The 18,901-nt window shown below is 38.1% G+C and overlaps 1 protein-coding gene across 2 annotated transcripts in view; it reads right to left on the bottom strand.

The window, feature by feature from the left end:
- RBMS3 (RNA binding motif single stranded interacting protein 3) overlaps window positions 1-18,901 on the bottom strand; it is a 742,307-nt gene that overhangs the window by 500,325 nt on the left and 223,081 nt on the right. For both annotated transcript variants that reach the window (XM_061362639.1, XM_061362642.1), the window contains exon 4: window positions 13,408-13,581. In XM_061362639.1, coding sequence (XP_061218623.1) covers window positions 13,408-13,581 — 174 coding nt within the window. The remainder of the gene's footprint in view (window positions 1-13,407; window positions 13,582-18,901) is intronic.

The raw sequence follows: 18,901 nt of genomic DNA on the forward strand, positions 1-18,901 counted from the left end.
GTGAAAGAACAAAACATAGGAAAGATAATAGTGGGAAAAAAAAAACAAAAAACCCTTTTTGCTTTATGTGAGAAAGCTATTTTCCTTTCTTTCATGACCTCAGAAAAAGCCAGAAGGGGACATAACAGAACAGCATATATATGTGATTAAAGCAACAGGGTCAGGGAAATTTGCCTCTTTTTAGAACAACAGGAACAAAGCTTGTTTCAGTGTATTGATACAGTAGATAATAAAGACTTAAGTATGTGACAAAGAAGTCCACACTGGAGTCATACACACCCTTCAGCTACTTTTACCTCATCAGACCATCACGGAATGCAAACAGAATGTCCTGGTTGAAGCAAAAGTGAAATATCTATGAGAGATATTCTGAGGAGCGATACAGACTATCACCTCTTCAGACTGGAAGCTGCATTATGAATGTTCAATATATCATCAAGCGGTCTCATATGAAGCTGCAGATGTGCTGTGATACCACAGCCACCACAGGGCATCACTGTAGTAAGCACTTCGTTGAAGAAACCTTCTCTTTGTCACAAAACTCAAGCACTGTGCAAAACCAGAAAAAGGCTTCTCCTTCCAGGTATGTAATTTGTGCAGGATAACTCTCAAGTTTCTCCCTTAGTGCCCTGTTTGTCCAGCAACACATCCCTTTGTGATCGCTGGCCTTATTTAAATTTTTTTTTTTAATTAGATTTGAGTAATTTCAGTTTAACCAGAATGAAGCATTTTCACTTTACATGTTAGAAATTAGACGTTTTTATTCCTCCAGACATTTGACTTTACAAACTGTGTAAGGTCAGTTTAAAAAGCATTCTTTGAGTGGGAATGACATATCTCTTGGGTCTGGTATTTTGTCAGGGTTTTTTTGGGGGGTGGGGAAGAGGGTGTTTGGTGTTTTAGGACTAACTTAAATATGGTGAAAACAAAATTCCTTAATAATGCTACAGGTAACAAACTCAGTTCACTTTTACTGAAAGATTTAGGGTTCCCCCCCCCCCCTCCTCCTTTATATTAGGCAACTTGTTTATAGACAGTTTGGCTGCTTCCTAAAAATTGTAATCGGATTGGTGCCTTTTCTTCTGTGTGCTTCTGTCAGTTCTTTTTCAGAGGAAAAAAAATCTGTCCTCTCCTCCTCCCTTTTTTTTTCATAAATAAGGAAAAATATTTTTAATCATGCAAGTTGCTCTACCCAGAAAGACCACCACCAACACAAACACCCTAATGGTGTTAGCCAGACTAGAAAAAAGGGTTTATTCACAGGGAACATCTTAGAATAAAATACCAACATCAGATGTAGCCCTTCAAATCAATTTATTTCTTCTTAGTCACTTAACAAGATTTCAATGTCGGTTGCCTTTTAAAAAGCAGTTATTCATGAAGCCATGCAACTTAGCCATCACAAAAGCGCTAACATGCTTGGCTTTCTTTTAGTAATGTGTGATTTATTTTTTTTTATAACTTCACTAACATTTCAAGAGGAACAAAGTGACTGTCATGTGGTACACTCAGTCCTAGAACATCAGCACAGCTGTTTGTTCCCAGACTCTTAGTTTTGATCTACACAGCAGCCTGTATTTTCTCCGAAGGGAATTACACATCTTTTCATAAGCAGTTATAGTCTCCGTATTCAGTTTGCCTATTGCACAATACTTGGCTGTAAGAACAATTAATCAAATGCTTTGTCCTCTTGCTATTGCCTTTTTTACCTCAGATTGATTCCTCTGGTGCAAGTAAAGAGGACCATAACCAGCCATGGCAGAGAATCACAAAATTACTCCATTTTGCATTTCAGAAAAATCTAAACGACCAAATATCTGCTTCAGACACCCCCTGCTGGAAAGCATCAATTTTATCCCTCTGCTCCTGAATTAATTGCTCAGAAGCAGGGGAGAGCATGAACATTTAACTGCTTGAAAAGACTGGTATCTATTCTATAAATCATTGTCTTGCATTTAAGGAGAGGAAAAGAGTTGATGGTTAAATTATTTATTTTAACAAAGGTGAGAAATGTGCACCTGACTTCTTTTGACTATGAAGCAGCAAAAAGGACTCTATTCAAAAATTCTGTGACAGCTTGCCTTTAGGATTAGCCCAGACCTGATAGATTTCTCCCAGAAAGGTACAAGTGTCATAAACTTATCAGCAAGTAAAATTAGGGACTGCAGTGAAAAGACTTAACCGTGATACACACAAACCTGACTTATTTTCCCCACAGATGAAAAAAAGGTCTTGAAACTTGAACCAAATATCTTTAAATTAAATCTGTTTATTTTGTGTAATTCTCAAGCAAGAAGTACACTGGGACACAGCTGCTCTGCAGTTGTACGTGACCACAGTTTGAAAGCCTGTTATTTTTCCCAGTGCACAATTTTGTTCTGTAAACAGATCTCTTTCACCATTAATCTATTAAATATGTATCGAATATATTGACTCTGGGCTGAAACCTCTATGTAATCAGACAGAGTATGGCCACAGCTGTAGGCAGGATTGCTCTTTCAGGAAAGGGTGAGAACTTCCTCTTTCAAAACAAATTCTGTGGTATACTTTTGAAGTCTTGGCCCCCATTTTCATCATGGTAAAAAAAAAAAACAAGTAAAATTAAATGATCTAAGTAATGATGGATCTACTACCACTGCCTTAAAATCTACATCCCAATGAACTAGTTGGAGAAGCTTCACACTTCCTTTTCCTCATGTAGCAGTGCCAAGGGATTTTGTCCTTAAAAGACTGAAAAGACGATTCTACCCAGCTTCAATCTATACTTAATTCTTTTGCTTTTCTACTCCCAAATAAAGAATTAAGATAAACAGTCTTATTTGGTACCAAGCATTGTTCATCGCATGCTCTCCTTGATGATGCTACAGCTTTCACAATTCTATCTGACCTGCACAATGTACTGTATGTGGGGCAGTGAAATACGTTCCTTTTTAAGAGACATTTTCTGAATTACAACTTCTTTCCCAGGACTCAGAGGTGAATAATTGCACCTGTCCTCCTTAAGCAGACAAAAGACATTAAGTAGCAGCCAAATAGAAAGATTTAAAAAGGACTTGCTTTACATTTTGGCAGGAAAACAACTGAATCCAATCTTTCATCCAGCTGTATACAATATGAGGATTTTTACTAGTACAGCCTATGAAGAAAGGGAAGTTTTCAAAGGAAGCCTACCCTGATAACAAAGCAGAAACTGAGGTACTTCTGAGAAGCTTAAAAGAGCCTATTTTTAAAATAAATCATTGTCAGTACAAAAAATCAGCTACACATGTGTTTGTGGATAAACTGTCTCATTTACGTGATACAAATGAAGAAATAAACTAAGATGGGGGGACAAATAAAGCCGCATGGCTTTTCCAAGACCACACAGGGACACAATAGTAGGATCTAACGTAGAGCAGAAGTGAATATGCTGGAAAATACCACAGCCTAGCTCTCCTGACAACCTTCGCACTGTTTCATAGAATTGTAGAATTGTTTAGGTTGGAAAAGATCTTTAATATCATTGAATCCATCCATAAAGCGTTTGTGACCATGCTGAATGTAAAGGCTGAGTTTTGCTCTTACAGACTGCTTAGCAGAGAGATCTGCAGCAGCTCTGGTTTTAACAGAGGCAAGCTGGCAGACACCCAAGGAAAGGTCACAGGGCAGAAGGACAGAGCCTCAACAGAGTTTTTGCCTTTTGTGCCAGGAGGTTCCTAGCACTTGACCAGACCTAAAGGGGTAATGCTTTAAAAGATGAGAAAAAAGCACAAAAGGTGAAAATACCCCCAAAGATCTTTGTGATATTTCCAGATCATTGCAAATTATTCCTCTTGCATGGAAGCTGCCTGTATAGTCAGGGAAGATAGGTATTTGCACATGAATGGACCAAATGGAAAATATTCTGCTCCTTGTGGAACCTAAGGGTAGTCAATTGGCAAAATCCATCTTGCATCTATGAAGAGGAAGACCATGGAAAACTATACTAAAATATTGACAGCCCCCAAATAAAACAGAAGGAAACAAATAACGAGTGATGCCCTGGGGGGAGGTGCCCTTGCAGGAAGCATTGTCTCTTCTTCCTAAAGCACAAATGTTTGTCATTAAGATCTTTAATAAGAACCTGATACTACACAGAAAAGAGACACTGGTTAAAAGCAAAGAACGTAAGCAACCGTACCTGCTTTCAACTACAAGTTTTGGCCTTCAGGAAACACCTCGGTCACCTTATAGTTACAGGTTTTAGAGCAGATTTAAACACTACCTAGTTATATACTTGGAAAAATACCAGAAAACTGGCCTGGTTTGACAGATAAGGCACTGACTTGGAATTAAAACCAAAGCTTAGGAGTTCTTTTCTTTCAAAAGCCACATGACCTTGGTTAGGATCCCTTCTCTCAGGGCTCCTGCTTCCCTCCTACTTTCTGTCCCACCTAGTTACATGCTTTGAAATGAGGACCCTCTTCTGTAGTATGCTGGTACAATTCTGAGGTCAATAGAGTCCTTATCCAGTCAGATAAAAAGTCAACAGAGCACTGTGATGAACTGTTCCCTGTGTAGCAGAAAAAAAATAAAGCCTGGTTTCAGTAGATTTCTGTTTTCTCCCTCAAAACCTCCAGCTCGTTCCTTCATGTGTCCTAGGGAAACACCTTTCACACAATGCTTCCAGTCTCCCCAACACAGAGTAAGTCCTCCCACTGTAACCTTCATCTTGGAACTTGCCAAAAGCAGAGGAATGACTGAAAAACTGGCCCAAGACAGACACCCAGATCACATTATCTCCTAAGGTATTTCTTTGAAAGGAAACACAGCTAATAAAAAACCAGGAAACATTTCAACAAAGGTGACACAGATCAAAATTTGGATGGTTTAGCAGACTAAGCATGGCTGTGGGAGGAACTCTAGTATTTTGATCTTTTTAGATCATGTGCTCTCAACAAAGTGTCTAAATCGTTTGTGGAATGTATGCCAGAAAACAGCAAGGGACAAATTATATTTGGTTGGCATTTGGGCTTCCAGTAAAGCAACATTTGAAATCTGTTAAGGGTAAAACCCCTGAAATTTCATCAAAAGGATATTTCAATTTTGACAAATCAGTATTTACCACAGACATGCATTTCTTCCATCTCCCTTCATAAGCAGAAGTTGCTGTTAACAGTGCTGTTGAATATCATCCCATTTGCAAGACTGGTGTAAACAAAGTGTCAAGGCAAGGAGGTAGATCTAAGGGCAAAAGGGAAATTTTCATCCCCAATGAATTCACTACATTGGGTGGGTTTATATTAAATCAATACCCTCAGTTAAATTGAAGAGAAAAGAGAAAGACTCCATCAGCAAAATTGTTTGAAGCAGTATTTGTTCAGACTAGCCCAAACCTCTTCACCCCTGGGATATGCAATACAAGAAGGAAGTCTCCTGAGTGTGTTAATTATTTAAAATGAAAGCAACACAGTTGCTGGCCTTTTGAAGTAATCAGTCTTTCAAAAAGTGTCGGGTATCTCCAACACATGTGACAGGTTGGCAGTTTGTAGCATCTACTCTCCAGCCCTAATACCAGGATTTTCTCTGGAGCCTGGAAGAATTCATCACCTTTACTAACAAATCCTAAAGACAACCTGTCTGGCTCACTGAAAATGAGATGGCGAAGCTAAGTTAGAACCACAGAACTCATGTTTGCTAAATTAAACCAAAACCAAAATAAACATTATAAGCACATAAACACACACATATATGAATGCAGACACAAATACGTGTAGAGATGTGTATGGGTAGATATATACCTGTAAATTATAGACTTTTACTGAGATCTGTATTTACTGACTCCTGCAAGTCTATTTTTATAGTCTAAATTTAGCGAATTTTCTACCTTTCTTTCAAAATGAAAAAGAAAGAAAAAAGGCAGCATCTACTTTGTATGTTTGTATTTTTCAAGTGTATTCAAAGACAGCTTCTTTCTGCATGTATCTGCCCCTTCAGTATGCAAAAATAAAAATGTAGGATCGGCAAGAAAATTCCTATAGAGTCTGACTGTAAACAAAAAAGTTCCCATCTCCAAAACAGTTGACCTTCTCAGCACTAGAAGGTGGTGAGAATCTTTTCAGCAGTACATATTTCACCAACACTGTGGCTACAGAACTATATGTATTTTTTGGTCATTTCAAAGATTTCAATTATGTTTTCCACAAAGAAATATTTCTTATTGAAAATAAGTTCACAAAAGTTACACACAGAGTATTTTTTCCAATCTTGTTAATATTAATAGTTCATAAAAATATTTTGTCTTGTTTTTTGTGGAAAAATCAATGTTTTTCTCTTAAAATACAGTCTAGAGACAAAAAATATGAAAGATGACAACAAATAGTAATTCACAAATTACTTAAATTCATCTGTTGAGAAACAATAACAGGACATAATATATGTGTCATGTAAATATGGAGTGGACACAGGAAAAAATACCATTAAAACAAGATTGACACATAAAAATCAGAATTCTGAAACCAAACATCTCCAACCTCAAATTTAGGTGGAACTTCTCCATTTCCTCAAACTTTCTGAAAAACACTTGTTGCAAGTCAGTTGAAGCACTTTGCATTATCAGTGCCCTCCACTCTGACAGGCCCTGCCATTTCTGACCAGGTCAATCAACCTTAACCTGTAATTGCCATCCATCAAAATTCCTCCAGAAAGGAGGACCTTGCTGGGTCAACCTGAACCACCCATAGGCAGTGGCCTTTCATGCACTCCATAGTAGCCCTCCTAGGTCTGGCAGACTGCATCCACAGCACTGTACATTTGCAGAAGCCAAGCACACAATTATCGCAGCATCACATATATATATATAAAAACAAAACTACACTGTGAGGTAAAATACAGTAAACTACATTGGATAAAGTCCTGATGACTTCCCTACAGCTCTTCACAGAAGTTCATTTTCAAAGCTTAATACACAAAACAAATATGCTGGATACCTCAAAGGCTGAATGTAAAACACATTCATGGATTTGGTGATTTTTGTGTTACTTCTCTTAAGGCCTGGCCAAGTTTTAATGGGCTGTCACACATGAATGATCATGAAAGCACGACAATGAACTGAGCTGATAAGCTGATCTGATAGGAATTAACTGCATGTGATTGCTGCTTTGAAAAAGCTGGCCTCAAGAGGCAGCATTGAAAACAATCTCACAAGTCACTGGTACCACTTGCCTCAGCTATAAGTAAGCACAGATGGTGAGAAAAGTTAATTAAGAGACATATTTGTTTGGAGGTTTGAAATTTCCACCCTCTCTTCTCCAAAGAAGCTAAGCCACAGTGAAAATGTGTTTTAGGTTTGCAGCCTAATAAGTTCATGATTTTGAAGCTCTGTTCCTGTAGATGGAGGTAACAGATAAACAGAATAAATAATTTATGTCAGCAGTTAGCATATGGATTTGCACCTGATCACTAAGTTACTCATTGCACCTGGTAGCTGCAACATCTTGCCAATTAAAAATATTCCTTTCTCCACAACTCCTCATTTACTGTCCTCCTACCCAGCACAGCTTTTGTCTTCTACCACAACTGACACCCAGCAACGGAGATGTCATCCTTTTCATTCTCACTTTAATGACTGCCTCTTTCCTTTGCTCCGTCACTTTTTCTTGCAGGATTCCATAAAGAACATACCAGCAATTACAAAAAATAGCTTCTGGTGATAAACCTTTTTTATCTTCTCCTAGTTAGGAACTCTCTTTCCCGCCTCTTTCCAGCCCACACTTGAGCTTTCCCAAGATTAACTAATGGGCTTCTGAAGCTGGGGCTATGTCAATGCTCTGTAAAGTGATCACCATCTTTAAAAGATCAAAGTAAATCCCTTACATCTTATATACGTAAGACTCTGGCCAAAATGTCATGTAGCAGACATTTTGCTCAATGGTTCTTCGATAGCGTACAATTCTTTGGATCCATTTCCATTTTATTTATTTTTTTTTAACCTGGTTCTATTACAATGGCAATGGCTAGTAGCACCAAAGAAATATTGGTTGCAGAATGGTAGGGATCAATCTCACATGAAAGGCCCTTGAAGGTAAGAAAGGGTTAATGCTAAAGACAGAGAAAAGTGATTTCAGAAATTCAAGTGAAATTGAGAGGTTCTTTGAGAGACATTTCCAGTTCATGCCTACTGTACTACTTATTTCCTTTCCCATCATTGCTGATTATAAGGATGTGCATGTGTAGAAGGAAGTTTCTTCATCTCTAATCAGACCAGCTCTATTCCACAAATCTACAATCCACTGTTCGTGACATTACAAAATGAATCATGCAGGAGGCTCAAGCCAGATCAGAAAGTGACAGTTTCTGTTTAAATAGATATCTTGGAAATTAGTGATGATAGAAGACAGTATTATACCGTGTAAGCATTTAACTCTTAGCAGTGCCTCATTCTCGAAAAAGAGGTGGAACAGAATTACTAACTGGAAAGATCATGGTATAAAAAGAAATAATAAACCAGAGTGTTGATCTGTTCTGCTTTTATTTGTAGATAAATAAAGGTCTATTTTGAATAGGACACCAACACTATACACATTGAACACTCTCTGGCTTTATGGAAAGTTGCTTTGTTAAACATTATCTTTGTATTATAGTGTATGGTCACATAATTTATGGTCTATCTTAAGAATTTGGCATGTATCAGTATATTGCTTCTGTCAGCCTTATTTCTGTGCTATAGAACTGACTTTCAGTAGGATATTGCACTTATCAGAATGTGTTCCCTAACTAGGTTTAAAATTCAGATGACAGGATCACATCAGAAGACTGGAGATTGAAACCCAAGACCAGCCTTGTACTAAGAAGCTTCCTGTGTTATTCTGCAAGGAGTTTAGCAAAAAACTTTATCTGCATATATAAATATATATATACAAACTAATAATTTAGCCATGATATATATGTAAATATATAAATTATTAATGCATCTCACATTCCCAGGTGGCCCTTAAACACCATATCTAATCACATGAAAGCGACAAGTTTTCTAATTTTATAAATGTATACAAAATAAGTTGTGAAAAAAGTCAACCATCGAGAGCTCAGTACAGATGTTAATCCAATTTGTGTGGTAATGATCAAACCAGTCAGCTTACATAAAGCCTTACAGCTGCACAGTATTGCAATCCTGCAGTTCTGTCATCAGCAATGAGGGTTACCTACCTGCCCCTGGAAATTTTTCCTCTGCACTCTGCATAGTCATGCTGACAGCAAGACCTTCCATTAGTGTTGCCCACAGTAACAGCCTTGCTCCTTTTCTGCTCCTCTGTCCAAGGATTGTCAGCAGGAAACTGTAAAAGGAGCTATAGCTCCTTCTACTGGGTCTTAAGATTAAAGATTTCAGATCCCAGTAAGGCTTAGAGAAAGGAGTGAAGAAGGCCAGTAATGTCCCATAGAGCTCTGTGTCTTTTGAATGCTGCTTTGCACATTCTCACTGTGTAATTTCAGAAGCAATCAAGCATTTACAGAAGTTAGCAGAAAAAAGTCTGGGACTGCTGGAATGGGGACAGAAGTACTGCTAAGTAAATGGGTTGTCTGATCCACATATGACATCTCAGATGTAACAGCTTGTAAACATTATCTGTAGAGCTCCAAATAATAACTTTACAGATTTAACCAATCATGCTTTGAAGGCTGTCACTGATCTAGTGGAGCATGACCAAATCCCATTAGAGTGCAGAATAAATACTAGTGGAAAGTCTTACATATGCTGAGTTGCATATCTACATAAGGAATGCAAAGACATCCCACATGCTACAGAGATGTATGTACATGAAAAGATTAGCACATGCAACTAAATTTATCATCCCATGGGCCTGCAACAAAGACTTCAAATCCTGCAGGGTAACTCAGGCTGCAACAATACTATGTGCTTCATCAAAGAGTATCACATTTCCAAATTCCCTCATAAGTAAGGGCTGACTTACAAGTCCCTTACAATTCCAACTGAAATAGTCAAAAGCAGATGAGATCTGTGTTTTGTTTGCCCACTTCACATGTGTACTTCTTTAAAATTACAGCACAATCTAAGTAGTCATTTGTTAGAGTTAATTCACTGGACAAGATTTCCTAAGATCTGCTGAAATTCTATCATCCTTCCAGCAAAATGTGGAGAAAGGGAAATTAAGTGAGTCTTTGAGACTGGGTATGAGCATTTTGAGCATGGGTAGGAAACCTGCACAGATGTGAAAGTGCTCAAAGGACTGTTTATATCTTGCCCAGTGGGGATAATCAGAACTATTTTGGGTATTTTTTTACATTGCTTTTTATTTTCCATGTGTGAAGAAAGTTCAAGAGAAAAGCATGTTAGACGGCTAGGTGTTTCCTCCAGTTCTGAGCACTATATGCTATACTTTTCTGGCTGCAAGCCCCTGCATGTGAATGCCAGGGAAATTTCTAGCCCCTAATATCAAAACCAAGTTGTCATATACTTTGTAAAGGCTACCTACCACATTATCACTCATGTCAATATATACAGATCCTACAGGGTATCCTGCCTCCCCGTATAGCTAGGAGAAGTTAGCGTCTTCTTGTTTGTTCAAAAACTACATTGCACTGTTGACTGGGAAGATATGCAGTCTTTTTTTCCCTTTAGATAACTTCAAGAGCTGAAAAATTACTTTGTTTAAACAAATGCCCTGTTCTTTTCTTTCCTAGGGTGGAAAGAGTGCTTTTAATCAATGATTGTGGCACTGTGAAAGAGATGCAGTGCCCACTCAGATAAAGTAAAATAACCCCTCCACCTTTGCCTTAGAAATATTTCTCAGCCAGAGTCACAAGAGTCTATTAGCACTGCACTTCATATGATATTTTTTTTCTTTCATTAAAAAAAAAAAAAAGATGAACCAGAAGAATTTTTTTCTTTGAGTTACATTTGGCCCAATTAACATTAATCTTTTTTGTCTCCTTCAGCTTTTCTCCACACAGTAGAGAAATTCAAAGCTTTTCTCTTGGCTCTGTCTCCAAGGACTAACATCTTTAAGTACTCCAAGGCTAGACCCAACTCCCTGACATTTGTCTGCCTTGAACTTGCTAAGCACTAGTAAGTTTGTTAGCCTCCAAAGCATCAAGAAACTACAATGATCTTTAGACATATTCCATGTGGGTGGTTTTGCAGAACAGCTTCATACAGCAATAAAACCTACAGCTTGTTCTGGTGAATCTGTGTCAGATAAGGGCAAATAAAACCCTCTGAAGTATAGTACATATCCAGTTGAGCATGTTACACTGGGAAGATTCGTGAACAAAGGAGCTCCTCTGTACCTAGCTTTTATTGTTGTCATTTGCCACAGAAGTGTTGGTTTGAGCCCAGATTAAACAAACCTAGGTTAGAAACAGGAACGTGACTAAATCTAACTTTATCATAGACAGTGCAACAGATATTCAAGCAAATATTAAGACACTGTTTTCTCTTGGAAACTTGACCTTCATCTGATGCTGATGAGGAAGAAGCTGAGTTTGCTGGACTGCAAATGCTTATGGCCTTATAATCAGAGTGTGCAGAAGTAGGGAAGGTACGGAAGAAGTATGTAAACACAGTGGTAGGCACTGCAATGGTAGCTAACCTGTTACAGCTTCTCACCACCAGCACAGGAAATCAGTCCAGTCATCTGCTAAGTAGCTCTGCAGCAGAGCTTCTCAGACAAGCAGGAGCTAAGAAATCTACCAAGTTTCCTAATCAGTTCAACACAAGGACACTGAGGACACAACTAATCAAACAATCTGCACAAAGGTTAATGCAGCTCCAGCTATTCTTAAATCTCTACTTTCCAGCATTCAGCTAAATCAACTTCCAGACTGAAGTGTCATTTCCAATGACTACATGCTAAGGTGCTCAATGAAAACAAATATTGTACAGATAAAGCAATTCTAGTTGAGGTAACACCAACTTTAGTCTTAACAAAGGAAAGGGGAACTGTGGAATTAGTCTAAAAAAGACTCCTGTGCCTTGACTGACATTTTGATTCATATGGGCAGAAAGATGCCCCCATTTTAAAACCATCTTATGGGAAGTCTGGCATTCTTCTTGTGTGCTGTTTTGCTTAGTAGAGTCAAAGCTTGACTCACGTTGAGAGTAGTGTTTATTCTAAATTATCAAAGTTAAGGAGCAGTTAATGACTTGAACACCCACAGTTTAAGTTGAACTAAGCTGTACAGGGACTCTTTGAGCCACCATTCTAAACAAGGAAAATATCTGTACACTTCAGATGCCAAATACCCTTTTTTTCCTTCACAACAGCTTTTATCATTTTCAATGACACTGTAATGGAATTGAGCAAACAGCAGAATCCACAGAGATGTTTAATTCCTTCTGAAATCTCACCACCTCAGAAAAGAGATAAGATTTTACAAATTTATTCCCTTCCTTTATTTCAATTACCATGTTAATGCTTGAAATAATTCCTAACCCAAACTACTGGCCAAAAGTCTGTTGGCAGGTAAGACAGCAGATCTAAATCAAATCACAAAGATTTTGCAATGATTGCAAAGCACAATTTCCCCTCTGTAGTAAAAGCTGCACTTTCCCCTATTTTCCTACTGTAATTCACTATAGGATGGCAAAACTTCATTACTTACACATGACACATTGTTAAAATAGTACGTACTTTAAGACATTCTAACAATATCCAAAGCTAAGTTCAAATCTAAATATTAAACCAACGAAGTGTACAGTGAGATCTTCCCCAGTTAACTCACTCAAGTCTTTCAAAATCAGAAACTAAAAGAATGAAAGGGCTCTGCCTATAAGCAGTCTGCCACACCAATATGACAAAAACCACCATCAGCCATCAGTTGTGACCCTCTCATGGCTGTCAAATTAAAACACACAAAAACAGTGAGCCCCCCTCCCATTCTTTCTGGCCACCAGTTCATGAAAATTACATAAGACCAGTAATCTTTGCTTAGCAACAAGATTGCATCTTCACCACTGATTATATTAATGATAAAGTAGTGAATATTAACAAATCTAGTGATAAGAGATGCCCTCCTTCACTAACTCATCCATACATTTTAAAATCTCTGAAATAGAAAGAATAATTCATTCATCCAACAGACTCACCAGAAACAGAAAAGAAGCCATCACTAATACCGCTTTCCAGCCTACATTCCTGACACTGAAACCTAAGCACACAATAATAATTTCATGTGAGGAGAAGGATTGCTAAATATACAAAAATATGTGGTTTACTACTGTGCCATGAAACTTTCACATTTTCTTATGTCTTTGACTCATTCCAACGTTTTCTAGTTAGGGTTAGTACACATGAGCTGTCTTGACTGCCATGGGACACAGAAAGTACTGGCAAAGTGTGCTGAATTGTCAGCCCCTGCCTGAGCACCTCCACCTCCCAGGGAATCATACAGCTCATTCAGGTAACTTCAGAAAAGGTTATAATTACTTACAGCAGGATGTCCAGCACAGTAGGTGTAGCTAGCATGAGACTGGTAGTGCAAGCTTGCTCTTGGAAAGGTGTATGTATTCCAAGCAGGTTGGCTGCTATTCCACTGGGAGCTAAAGCCAGGGCTCATGGTCACTCTCGATTTACTGTTTTGGTACGTTCTCACTGTGGAGCTGGACTATCAAAAAAGAAAGAAATGCAACGTAAAAATAGCTTTTAGGGTAAAATATAAACAATGCAGCTACATATCATCATTGTGCATACATATACTGCCATATGGTCTGGAACGAACCTGAATATTTCCTGTAAGAAACAAGGAAAAGCAAAAAATCGATTCCTTCAAAGAGATCAGTGAAACCAGTATCACTGTACTGTGCAGAAGAAAGACAGATGAGAGACTTCAGGCTGGGATGTAAATCAAATAGGCAAAGGGTGACAGAGATAAAGGGATGTTCTGAAAACCTGTAGAGGGTACAATCCTGGAAGATTAGTAGTTGAAACTTCCATATTTATTTATTTATTATAATGAACTGAATACTGACATTTATTGAGCTCCTGATCAGGTATGTCCATTTTACAGTAAATGGCAGTTTGGAGCCAGTGTTTCGATATATTTCTTGAAATCCCATCTAGTGGCTAGGGAAGGTCAAGCCATCACAAAGATGCCCCTGCATTTCACATATGTAAAATCCTCAACAGACTGTGAAACATCATACTTTTTTTTTTTAATTCCTTAAAATGCAGAAGGAAAAAGAAAACAGTCAATTCAATAACTTCACCTGAAAGTAACCCAGACTACAGATGTGTAATTCACTTTCATTCTTTCTGGCTTCCTCTCATTTTACTTTAACTGCATTCTTCCGCTTCAAGTTCTTCTTATATAAGACATATTCCTAATAAGTGCTTGCACTGATAGGGGTGATTTATTAGGGCAGGAAAAAAGGCAAATATTTTTTCTAAAAGAGTAGAAGATACATCAGAGGTGAATTTTTAGCAGATATTCAGGTTGGCCTTCAAAGATACACAAATGTACTTTTTCCTCCATACTGTGTTCTTCATGTGGATTTTGCTCACTTTGTTTTTGTTGGCAAAGGTGATCTCAACATCCTATGCAAATTTACACCAATTAATTGTAATTATTATAAACCTGAAATTGTTCTTTTAAAGCATTAAATTGACGGTGACCTGAGTAACACAGCGAAAGCTTGAGAAATATGAACACAAACAATATTTCTTAGAAATGCTTACAAATATCCTTGTTAGTAAATTGATGCTATCAATTTCAAAAGCTATACTCAAGAATGACACTTCATTTATTTTTACCCTTCTTTCAAAGACAACTTTTATACATGATGTATGTACCATTAACCAAATATCAATATGGGCCACCATTGAACAAGGTGTTTCACACAATCCAAGACCATCCTTACCCCGAAGTACTTACAAGATAAATGAGAAGGTCAAGGAAAGGATGGAAGAGTACAGCCTGATGCAGAAGCAGAGAAAACAGCTTTGTAAACATGACTTTCATTTCAATGCTTCAGCTCAGTTTCACTGGGAGAAGATAAGTGAAATGGAAGATGGGACAGAGAGAAGACATGCAAAAAGATTTCAAGGACACATTCTAGCTATAAAAATACATACCCTGTATAATCTTTCAAGTTTTTAATGTTGTATTTAGCTGGTTGTATAAACTACAGACCATGCTGAATATGCCTTCTTTATTTTATTTAATTTTCAGAAGTTTAAGTACATAAAGTTTTCCTCGGTTATCGGCTGCTGTATAAACTTAAGTTCAAGAAAAGGCCAAACAACTTCCTGCATGTGTTTATTTCCTGCACCACCGATTAGGAAGCCTGAAAAGAGCAGTTTCCCCTCACCAGTTCTCAATATCTCAACAGATTCGCCTACCGCCCCCACCCCTAGGAGAAGGATTCCTGTGGTGCAATTTCTAAAGATTTAACTTACGACCAGCTGAACACAAAGCATAGGAATGAACACTAAAACCCACACTGAACTCTCATTAGTCACTGTGTGTGACAAGTGGTTACTTTGTTCTTACAAAAGGCTTTAGGGGGAAAAAAAAATCTGCCCCTATACTTAAAGGACCTTATTTGAAACAAATCTTTTTTTGTATGAATTTAAATCATGACAAATCAAAGGAAAGAGACTATGGCTACCGATAGAGAAAAAAAAATATTAACGGTTTTAATGTTTTGGGATTTTTTTTTTCTTTCTTTTTTTCTTTCTTTTTTTCCTCTTCCCCTTTTACCCTCTTTCCCCAAGGACCAGGAACTGCATTTTCTTTCCTTTGACGTATTACTTATCTTTCAGATCACTCTTCAAAGGCAAATCTCTCTTTCTGGGCCCTGGTAGACTTGCTTCTACATGAGAGATGAAGGGTGGATTTTGTTTTGGACAGACCAAGTAGGGGTTTAACCATAATCTACTTCTCCATGTAAATTTCTCCCCTTTATAAACATGATCAGCATGGCTGATTATTGACTCCTCTTGAAGAGCTCATCCCCAGCCAAATATTCTGTGAATACTGAGCTGCTGTATCCTAACAATAGTTTCACTCCTTCCTATTATTTCTGATGGGTCTGCATTGTACGGACCAGTGGAAAATATCAGTGGCTGGTGGGATGTGAAGATGAATTGTCAGCTGTGATAATTGTTGACTGATTATTTTTCACTGTGGCAGTGAACTCCACTACAGTAAGGAGGGACATGCTGTTAGCACTATGCAGACGTGCCCAATGTTTGCTCCTCTATTAGAGAACAGGAACAGGAATAGGCCTAGGTTTTAAACAGCCTGCCTCAGATGCTGAACAGCCTTCTGCCCTTTGAGTTTTATTTCTTGCTTCTGTATTACACAAAACACCTTCCTGTATCTACCACCATGCTGGAGGCATGGCTCAGCCCCAGTGCTGAATCCAAGCACAGAGATGAGCCCCTCTGCCTCCTTTCTGCTCCTTCCACCCAGCTCCCACCTCACGGGGGGCACATGAGAGATTGTGAGCCATTCAGACTACCAAGAAAGCAGTGGGTGTCCTGCCTGTGAAGGTCAGTCAGGATGCGGAGGTAGTAAGCAAGACCCTATTCCCCCTCAGGGCAGACTGGCAGCCATAGGAGGGAGGTCTCTGAAAGAAGAGCCCTCTTCTCTGAACAGCTGAGGCATCAGATCAGGGACCCCAAAAGTCAACATGTTGAGTTCAAGACAGAATGACGCTGAGCCTGGGAAAATGGGGTAGGGGGAGGCATTGTCATAATTTGCCCTTGCTTCTCACTATCCAAACTTACTTTAACTGGCAATAAATTCATTTCCTGCAACTTGTAACTTTTTTTTGCCCATGACAGTAATTGCTAAGTGATCCCTCTCTCTTTATCTTGGGCTTTTCCCCCTTATTCTCTGTTCCCGTTTTGTTGAGAAGGGGGGGTGAAAGATCGACCAGGTGGGTGTCTGCCAGCCAGCAAAGGTAGCCACTACGAAGTGACAGATCTTGTGGCAAACAAGCTTTTATTTAGGATTTGAAAGTGCATCTATTTCCCCCTAAACCTCTTGATTCATCCAATAAAAGGTATCATTTCTCCCCATAACCTTGTCTATGTCTCTCAGGCTGTCAGTGGTAGACCATGGCTACCACTCCTCAAACAACCTGATCAGCTTTTCTCAGATAACTTCTGCAGAAAATTCTCAGATTACAATAAAAATGAACTGTTGCCCTTTTTGCTGTGTTTTGCCAGAAACAACACATATTACAAAAGCTAGGAGAAAAATTTCTTTTCCTTGAATAAATTACTCCAGTACCTTTATACCCTAAAGGTCTGACTCAATCTGAAATTGATATCAGTAAAATTTAAATGTCTAAGCATATTTTAAAATACAACCCTTTTTCCCTCTATGCCTTAATTTGTCTGGCTTGTAAATATGGATAACCTTACTTTAAAACTTTTAGGCTAACCTTTTCCTCATGTTTGCAAAAGTTTTGAATGCTTTTGGACATAAGCATGAGTGAAGTGCAAAGAACTATTAGTATTATTACTGTTTCTTGAGCTTAACTGCTTTCAGCTCATGACTGCTACTGCTGAACCCTGGACAGTTCTTTTTAAAAGCCAATGTGTGAAGTCCAGTAGTGACAAAATGAGAACATTATGGAGCACTTTCTATCTTCAAAGCACTGTGCGAATGTTAGATTTTTGACTGTTGCAACATTTCTAGTTTTTAAAGCAGTTTACAGTAGATATAAGAGCTAACAGCCACTCCTTCCTATTTGTATGTGAATAAACCACACTCTGACTAGGACATTAATAAACATAAATAGTTGTGCTGTAGCCTTAGTCTTCCTGTCATCACACCCATACTCTCCACTCTTGCCATACAGAGTCATCATGCAGTAAACTAATGGGAAAAATGTGATAATTCTGAAATGCTGCATCATATCAACTGCAAGACTGACTACATCTATCAGACACCCTTCTGCCAAGTATTCCAAAGTGCTGTGATTATTATTGGCTTTGGCACACCAATAGAAGAGAGAGACTCCAAATATGCTGCTCTATGTTACCACTCTACGTACGCTGGCTTTAAAAAATAATAATAAAAGATGACAAGTGGGATTAAAGAGGTGTAAATAACATCTGAATTCAGCCTCCTACTACCTCAGCTTTTAAAAGCAACTTCCTAGAGCTACGATGTCATTTTCTTAGCCCACACAATTTGAGCTGCTTCCAGTCTCTTGGATTTTGATTACATAATGGTTCTGTCTTCAGCTGCATTTTCTGGGTTGTGTTGTGAAAAGAATTGTGTTAGAAAGGCTGCCAACCTTCTTCCCCTTATCCATTCAAGGGATCTGTCATCCCTTATTTTGGATGACAAAATTATTAGAGAAGTTGGGAAAGGCCAATTAGAGAAACTGATATTATGGACATAATGTTTTCAGGAATTCTACATGCCTGTATTTGAATCACATCATGATGCAAAGCACAGTTCTATGCTCTTAAAAGTTTGGATGCTTTACAAAATACTACTGTTCCCATAGAAATCAGTTTTCCTATAACCTGGAAAAGTCAGAAATTAAAATAGCTGCCCTGTAACATTATCCCATGAACTAAAATGATGCATTTGCTTTTTTGCTCAGAGAAAATAAACTGGCAAGTCTGACTCCTTAAAGATTGTGATAATTGTGAAACTGAGGAGTGAGGGTGGTTTTTTCCTTTTGGATTGTTATGAAAACTAAACATGGAATATATTGTAGATTTATGTTTTATTTTACTAGCAGGAAAGAGGAATTTTATGCTGCTATTTTTCCCAGCATAATCTTTCACTAAGGCTTGCAAATCTTTTAGACTAGAACCAGATTCCATCTGTTCCAGTAAGAGCTGAGCTCTTAATATTTGGCCACTGCAGATTTCAAGTTTATCAGTTGTCTCATAACCTTTATGAAAAAACTTCAGAGACATGACCAAATTTAAGAGAAACACTGTTTTTCCAGACA

The sequence above is a fragment of the Neopsephotus bourkii genome, unplaced genomic scaffold, assembly GCF_033783945.1.
Source record: "Neopsephotus bourkii isolate Nb327-2 ecotype Australia unplaced genomic scaffold, CSIRO-AGI_Nbou_v1 NB_1132, whole genome shotgun sequence".
Lineage (NCBI taxonomy): Eukaryota > Metazoa > Chordata > Aves > Psittaciformes > Psittacidae > Neopsephotus > Neopsephotus bourkii.